General features: G+C 39.7%; 1 protein-coding gene across 1 annotated transcript in view; it reads right to left on the reverse strand.

The window, feature by feature from the left end:
* Positions 1–8840, reverse strand: part of LOC101848582 (mediator of RNA polymerase II transcription subunit 12-like protein) — a gene marked incomplete in the record, with an annotated part of 78486 nt that overhangs the window by 68307 nt on the left and 1339 nt on the right. The window contains 9 exon segments of the mRNA XM_013081641.2: positions 136–250; positions 1057–1190; positions 2167–2277; positions 3182–3372; positions 3801–3960; positions 4791–4871; positions 6156–6263; positions 6713–6751; positions 6905–6967. Of these exon segments, the coding sequence (XP_012937095.1) occupies positions 136–250; positions 1057–1190; positions 2167–2277; positions 3182–3372; positions 3801–3960; positions 4791–4871; positions 6156–6263; positions 6713–6751; positions 6905–6967 (1002 nt within the window).

Raw genomic sequence — 8840 nt, forward strand, 5'->3', positions numbered from 1 at the left:
GGGACCATATCATTCAGTCCACTGTTCATTTCTCGGCTCGAACTCTCTTAAAAAAAAAAAAACCCACATTATCCTGGGGTTTCCATCTCACTCCTGTACCCCCCACCCCCACCCCCTAAAAGTGGCAATACAGACCTGTAGCACAATGTACCGATGGCTCTGGCATTCTTTGAACTCGGCCATGGCGTTGATCAGCGGGTTACACATCTGGATGGTGGTGTTGATGGCTTGCGCTGGGGTCAACGGGGTTCTGGGGAACGTGCACAACAGGAGTTGAGGTTCACATACGGCACACAAAAAAAAAAGATACCAGTGTTTGTGGTGTAGCGATTAGGCACTTCACTTTCAAACACAGGAGACCGAGTTCGATTCCTGAGTGAGAAAAATTAAAAATTTTTATTGAGCATCTGTCTCAGTGTTTCTGCTGGGATGTTGTGTCCCTCTCAGCCCAGGTCGGCCCCGACAGGCAGGGTCAGAAGGCTGCTTTCTAAATAATCTTTTTTAAAAAAATGAACACACAGAAATGTAATTTAATTTTTTTATAATTTTTTTTAATAGTAGAGAGTTTTACGGCGCTCGCAACTGCATAAGGTCATATGAGCGCCACACAGAAATATAATGTCTAAACTTATTTCTTGGTTGAATACTTCTAGTACCATTATTTTTAAAATGTTTCTGTTTAGTTGAGTCACAGATTTTATGTTGTAAGAGTTATTTTTTCTTCTATGAGGTTGATTACAGTATTTCTACTGGGTCCATTTTTCTAAAACTATTTACATATATTCTTTTTATATTTACCAGTCACTGCCTATATCAATGCATAAATGTATTTATACTTTAATATACATAATTAGTCTCATTTTATGCGCCCTTGTTCGTGAATTCTGCATACATTCTAAAGCCATAGTAGCTACTAATAATGTCTTTGAAAGCACATTAAGCATTTTAAATCATGGAAATGCGTTATATAAACACCTTGTATCATTACCATTTCTCACAAAATCCAATCTTACACAGTAGTCTCTGCCGGGGGATTACGGTCTTTCTATCACTCACCCATTGCTGCTGACCATCGGGTCCGTGCGGCCGAGCATGTGGTCCATCTCGGCAATCAGGTGGACGATCTTTTTCCCACAGAAATGGGCCAGCCGACGGGCTAGTATCACAGACTTGCAAATGTCAGAAGAATACTAAGGGAAAAAAAAGATAAAATAATGCTTCAAGATGTAAAATGAATACTATGGAAAAGTTTGACGATTTTTTTTTTTTACGTTGAAGTCAGAAGAACATAAAGGAAAAAAAAGTCAGAAGAGTACTAAGAAAAAACTGTTGTTGTCAGAAGAGTAGGCTACTAAGAAGAGTACCATGGAAAAAAAAAAGTGTCAGAAGAGAACTAACAAAAATAAAACATCAGATCAATACTACGAAAAAAAAAGTTTACAGATGTCATATGAGTACAAAGAAAAAAAATGTTGATGTCAGAAGAGTATTAAGAAAAAAATGCAGATGTCAGAAGGGTACCAAGGAAAAAAATGTACAATGTCAAATGAATATGAAAAATTGTCCTTATCTCTCCCCTTTCTTTTCTTTGTATGTTACTCTCTAGTAACACCTCCAACCTTTGAAACTTAATACTAAAAATAGCTCAAATTTTATACAAAGAGCTTGATGCAAATAGAGAAGAACCACCATCAGCTCAGTGATGCTACAATTAATAATGTTTGTGGATTTTTTTTTAGATCCTCATCAACACAATCTACATCATTAAGGAGGTACAATTCTGACCCTGTTGAGCGGGATACAACATCTCAGCAGAAAGACCAAGATACTCTATAAAAATTTCTCTTCATTCCGAAACCAAACTCGGGTCTCCTGCCAAGTGTTCTAGGGTCTACTCGGGTACTAATATAGACTGTAAAGCCCTTAGCACTTGCTATTGAGCGGAGATATACGCTATATAAATGCAACATATCCTTAGCATTACTCAAAACCACGTGGAACCTGCAGGAGAGTCACATAAATTGATGGACTGAAAAGTGGGAAGACGTGGAATAACATCAACAGGCTAGCCCAGGATAGGGAAAGGTGGAAAGTGTTTGTTTGTGGCCTATACCCTGATCCAGGGTGAGAAAGGCAATGATGAGGATGACGAGTATTATTACTTACTGTATTTAACTGGGCCAGAATAAGCTTGAGCACCACATCGTCCACTTGCTTCATCTTGTCGGGAAGCTCGATAATCCAGCTGAGGAACTCGTGACGATCAAACAGACCCTCCTGAAATAGAGCAAGGGGGGTGGGGGGGAGACAAGATGTTATTCTGCAGGTACTTTCCTTGCTGCATCTCTCTTCTGTTCACTTGTTGTCTCTTCTATCACTACCTTTGTGAGTTTCTCTCGATGTGTTGTGTAACTGTGCTGTGTCGTTCAGCATGTCATGTAGATGTGCTGCGTTGCTCAGTGTATTGTGTAGCTGTGATATGTCTCACAGTGTGTCGTGTAGCTGTGCTGTGTCGTTCAACATGTCGAGTAGCTGCACTGTTGCTCTGTGTGTTATGTAGCTGTGTGTGTCCTGTGTTTGTTCACCTACATATTATTGCCAGTCACTGCCTACCACTTGTACTTGTCAGATGTTTTGTGTTTAAGATAGCCAAGCTTTGGAGTACGGCTCATTCGCTATACTTCATGACAGTCACTTCAAGTTTAAACATATACAGACGAATTTGCTGTAACGGCGACCATCATCTGTATAACTTCATTCATTTTTTAAGCTAGCTTTCTAAAATAGAACAACACAAAGCTCTACATGCAAGATGAAATGACCCGTAAAAACAAATCTTACACGAGCATGAGCAATATTTACTATAGGGTACATTGTCAAGGCCTTCTTATAACCCTCAAGGCTCAAACCACAGCTGTCGGTGATTAGAGATATGTTCTACAGTGGAACGAATGTGGCATCAGTGACCTAGTGGTTAGGCTGTCAAACGCTCAACCATAAGGTCCTGGGCTCAAATCTTGTCAGTGGCTCAGCGTTGTGTTCTTGGGAAAGTGTATGTTGGTAGTCTAATGAGGAAAAATGGAAAGTGTTTGTCAGTGTCATGTACCCTTTTTCAGGGTGAGAAAGACAATGATGATTAACACCCCGCCCCCTGCACACACAACCGGCCACACAAACTCACCTCATACATGTGGTTGGCAAAGCGAGTGCAATAGTTCCAGTTCTTCATGGCCAGATCTAGATCCACCTGGGAGGGGTTGGGAGCCTGGGCCAACAAGAAAGGCGTGGCCTGGGGCGTGCTGGTTCCGTGGTAGAAGTCCTGGATCTTCTGTAGCTGGTCTTTCAGGTATTTGGTCAGCGCCTGGGTCCAGTCTGAACACGACATAAGTTTATGAGATGCTCAGAAAACAGAGATAAAGGCACAGCTGCCAATTTTTCAAAACCAAAACAGACTACTAGCCATGCGGTAAGTCAAGAAGGGGGGAACTGCACCACAAAAAAATACAATAAAGAAACTACTTACAATTAGCAGCCCCAATAAATAAATAAATTAAATAAATAGATAGATAAACAAATAAATGAGTAAATAAATAAATAAATAAAAGAAACAAACCTCTCTTCAGTTACATCAATGCCTTACAACGTTACTTTAATAATATTCACAAACTACAGCACAAAATCATCCCAGCAGAAATGACCGGGGGAGGGAGGAGATAAAAAGAGAGAGAGAGAAATAGACAACATAAACACAATTCACCCCAAACAAATCACAGATACACAAACAACAAACTGCTACAAACCCATAGACTGGTCCACCGCCAGCTTCCGGCGGTTGCGGGAATCCTGAGTGCCCATATTGTGCGCAGCCGTCATCTTGATGAACCAAGCAGCTCTGACGTGTGGCACCGCGTTCTCGCACAGGGTGGAGAAAATCTCCTCCTTCTTGTTGAAGGTCGGCACCTGTGGGAAGACACAATGATACTGTGTTCTAACCAGACAAAATCAGTCGTATGTTGCACACGCTAGATTTAAAATTTCAGCCAAAACCTTGATTCCCTCCAAGACCGTGTTTTTAAATTCAAAACTTCTCAAGAAACAAAATATTGAAGAAAAAAAGACAAGTGTTCACTCAATCTTTACATAAATATCATGCTCTCAAAAAGAGTTTTGTAGGGAGCATGTCAATTTTTTACTGCACATCATTTAGAACCAGCATTTCTCAAAGTAACAGAACAAGTAAACTAAAATCTTTCAACCAAAATAAATACAGTACTTTTCTTAAGACACTGATAAGATTATCAGAGAAAGTATAGTCATCCCCATCGGAGAAAGAAGAAAATAATTTGAAGTGCAGTCAAACCTACTCTAATGGCCAATTGTACAAGACAATCACCTGTACAAACAGCCCCTTCACACCTGTACAAACAGCCACTTCACACCTGTACAAACAGCCACTTCACATTTCCCCCCCTGCATTGTTTTATATTTTAATGACACTTTGTCAGCAGTCCACTTTTCTCCTCAATGATGGGTAGCCAATGGAGACAAATTCAACAGTATCAAAATTACTTAATTCCGTTTTAGATTACAGAAAGTCCAACAGGTAATATCATTATCATCAAACACTGATAAAACAGGTTGTTTGACATGCAATCCCATTAACCCATGCCCCAAACAAAATAAGAACATTTTAGAACTAAAACATTGTCCCTGAGTACATGTCAATAATAACTTCCACTCTCCTTTACAAGAAAAGACATCCAACAAAAAAAAAGTTTGCCTATCCTTACCTTCTTGCTGAGGGAAGCCAAAGGTTTGTTGCCAGCCAAGTCTCTGAACCATGCCTCTGTGGAGACTTTACTGCAGGCAGCCTGTGAAAATGGTAACATATCTGTATGTCCTTCATTCCTTAATTACTTGTCCCTTCCTTAAGTATAATTCGTTGAATACCTCTGTGCTTTTAAAAACATTGTCTACGGCCATTCCGTCTCTGACAAAACCAGAAATAAACACATGATGTGAACCGCAGCATCATACCCTACGTAAACCGAGAATGTGTTTGGGGTTTTTTGTAAAGTGTTTTACAGCGCTCGCAACTGCATAAGGTCATATGAGCGCGCGGGACACACCTAATATTTTCAGTTGGTAGGAAATTTTGAATTTTGCCCGGGTGGCGGCCGAAGCCTACTTTTATCGATTTTAGACCACCAAGGAATCTTTAACGTGCGCAACTTGCACACGGGCCCTCCGAGATTTTTCGCCCTTGTCCGAGAAGGCTAGGTGTAGATCTTTCCTACCAGAAGATCAGGGGTGTGGCAGAAAGACAGCAGTAAGGAGGAGCCAAGGAGTAGCAGTAGAAAGGCTGCAGAAAGAGTCAGGAGCCCAGAGGAGGGGGCAAAGGAGGTGAGGGGGTGGGGTGGGGGGCAGAAAGTGGAAATGAAAGCAGACAACAGAACATTACTAGAGAGCAGGAAATGAGGTGAAAGGAGACAATTTTAGAGAAGAAAATTTTTCGGTCGTTACCCGGATTCGAACCCGGGACCTTTGAATGAGAGGCCAACACCTTAACCTCTAGGCCACGAGAGCCCCCTGAGAATGTGTGGTGAACTAACAAAGCTTAACACAAAACAACACCTAATGGCAGGTGTTTGCATATCACTTGGAACAGCATTACCAGAGAATGAACTCACTGAATGAAGTGCTATTGACTTCAATTGGGTTCTGCCCCTTTCACTTGTGTTCTAAAACAGGCTATCCAACAAACATTCGCGATAAACAAGCAAAACTTACAAAAACTTAAACCATAAGAGACACAATGATAAATGCAGTAAAACAGAACTCAAAACTTGAAATACAAGCTTTTAAAAAGAAAAAACCTTAACCGGTAAGACAATGAAGACATAATTTTTTTTTAATGTAGGCCTTCCAACTTTTTTCAAACCCCAATCAAGGACACCCGTTGCTATGACATCAGATTATGTTACAATGAACAAAATTACATCAGGTGGGACAGGTTTTTCGTGCCGTGTATGTTACGTCTTCTCAGATTCCCGATTGCCAAAAGTGGAACAGTCCTGGGATATTCGGGACAGTTGGCAAACCTGTAAATATCCAACATGTGGGTGTGAAGGGGAACATTTTTCCCCAAAACTTACAGGCCAGAAGTTGTCCTTGACAGGCAACTGAAACTTTTTGTTCTTGCTGTCCTGTAGTGTGTTCTGGTCTGTCCTTTTCTTGAACAAGTTGTTGTAAAATGTACTACACTGAAAAGACAACCAAAGCATTGTGTTAAAAATTTCTAGAAAATTGAAGGATAACTGCAAAGCATGGACTGCGAAAAGAACTATGAATCTATACTCGGAGACAATTGACTACACAAATACATTTATGTACACATCAAATCAACTGCTGGGAAAATTTTTGAAAAAAAAAAACAAATCAAAATTCAACCAACTCTCTCCCAGAAAAATTTTCTGACGATCTCTTCAGTTCTCAAAAACAATGTTCACTCAACCAGGTCTAGGTGAGCCATACTTCACAAAAAGACTTTTTGTTCAACTATAAAAACACAAAAAAGGGCACCTTTTCATCATCTGAACAGTCTCTTACATAATTAATAAATCCTGGTGCTGGTATATATGAAAAGGCAGAAGGTAGGGAACTTAATGTCACAAGAGGCATTATAACAGACAACTGAGAACATTCAACAAACCTTCTCTAAAGTGATGTCGAGTCCTTTTTCTGATCCACACTGAAAAAGAAATAAAGAAGAATGCTCTATGGGGATTGTTGGCATATAATTATAAACATGTATTATATATTGTAACTGCATGCAATAAAAATGTTCAAGTCATTTCAAGGAAATATTGCAATACAACCACAACTATTGACTTTAACATTATACCTCATCAGATACGATTGTGCCCAGCTGAAATCCTTGCTTGACATTCTGCTGATTCAGTTCATCCTGTGAGGAAGGAAAATTCAATGATTGAAGATAAGTGCATGTAATATTGCATCAATTTTACAATTAGCATTAAACATTCCAATGAATAAAGTTGGCTACACATTATTTTCAAAATTGAAATTAATGATGAATAACCTTTCAAATTGTATAATACATTAAAAAATTAAACCAAACTTTTCTAATCATTTAAAAGATCACTTCATTCATAACTGATTTTTGGGCGCTTTGAGTTTGAAGTACAACGGACAGGACGAACAAATAAGACTCAAAATCACGCATCCGTCGAACTGTGCCTGTGGTCCCGGTTTTTTTTCTTTTCTCTTTATCTTCATAAGATATCCCTTGAACTACGGATCCCTAAAATTACCAAGGCTGGTTCCGACGAATTCGAGCTATCCCCGTGTTATACTATGTTATTTTTTTGTTGCAAAATGAAGATGCTACATGTAGAAACAAAGTTGAGTGACAATTAGCAGGCTACTTTTATCCTACTCCTTCATCAAACAAGACACTTTTATCAAATTAAATATAGTTATAGTGATAGTTTCATCAACATCAGTATTTTCATTCACTCTACTATGCACATTACTCTTTTTCTTTAAATATCAAGTAAACTGACATCCTCCAAAAGTAAGTCACGGATTTAAGGAGCAAGTCATCTCTGAGTGACGTGGTGACAATTGACGTGGCGTCAATTGCCACTGAGTAAATTAGAGCTCTTTGCGTTGGTGAGTAGATCTAGCCTATCTCGAGTACTCGGTGTCCTGTGTTCGTGAACTTCCGCTTACGCACGTCTCTTCTCCGCGTGTGTGTCTCTTTCCTTAATCCCCGTCCCCCGGATTTATGTTCCCCGATATAAAATGAATTCTGCGCTTGAGTTTGTGTGCGTTGTGACCTACTTCTAGAATCGCCTGTGTTGGTTCTAAACATGGAGTGCAGGCTAAGATTACTAAGTAGGCTAGCCAAGGCCTATGTCTAATTCAAAACCTGCCAAGTTGGCAGCTCTAAATGTTCGTCCAATGAAATAAGTAGAGAACAAATTGACCCACTTAGACTCAAAAGGATAGCCGGAAACAAATTAAGTTGATAGATAAATACTAGATTCTAGTATTAAGAATATGGTACCATTGTCACTTGTGCAGGTAAAAAGAAGAATTTGAGTGCAAAACAAGTATGACTTATCAACTTATTCATGTGTTCATAACACATTATGAATGATTATGAATAGAAAGTAGAAAACTAAAGATAGAGCGTTGTTTTCCGACTTCACACCGCTTCACTCGGTGGCAATTGAAGCTGCTGTTAATAATAATAAGGTAGTGTCAATTGCCACCAAGTGATGCGGTGGCAATTGACAAAAATTGACTTTTTGTCAATTGCCACAGAGTAAATTGGAGCTCTTTTGCGTTGGTGGGTAGATCTAGCTTATTGCGCTCGAGTGCTCGGTGTTGTGCGTTCGCCTCTCTGTCCCTCTGTGTGTGTGTGTGTTTGTTTGTGTGTGCGTGTGTGTGTGTGTGTGAGTCTTTTCCTACCACCGTCCCCCGATTCATGTTCAACGATATAACGTGAATTTCTGCTTGAGTTTGTGACCTTCTACTTCTAGAATTGCCTGTGTTGGTCTAATTGAAAACACGCCAAGTTGGTACCGTAGCTCTAGGTTAGATGCTCGTCCAATGAAATTAGTTGAGAACAAATTGACCCATTAGACACATATTATGTATAATGCTAAAGATAGTGTTGTTTTCAGACTTGACACCACTTCCACTCGGTGGCAATTGACAAAAAGTCAATTTTTATTAGGCCGGCAGTATTTCTCCGAACGTTCGGGAAAATAAAGCTGGGCACTATTTCTCCGAACACTCTGAAATCACAT

This window comes from Aplysia californica, unplaced genomic scaffold, assembly GCF_000002075.1.
Source record: "Aplysia californica isolate F4 #8 unplaced genomic scaffold, AplCal3.0 scaffold00139, whole genome shotgun sequence".
Classification (NCBI taxonomy): domain Eukaryota; kingdom Metazoa; phylum Mollusca; class Gastropoda; order Aplysiida; family Aplysiidae; genus Aplysia; species Aplysia californica.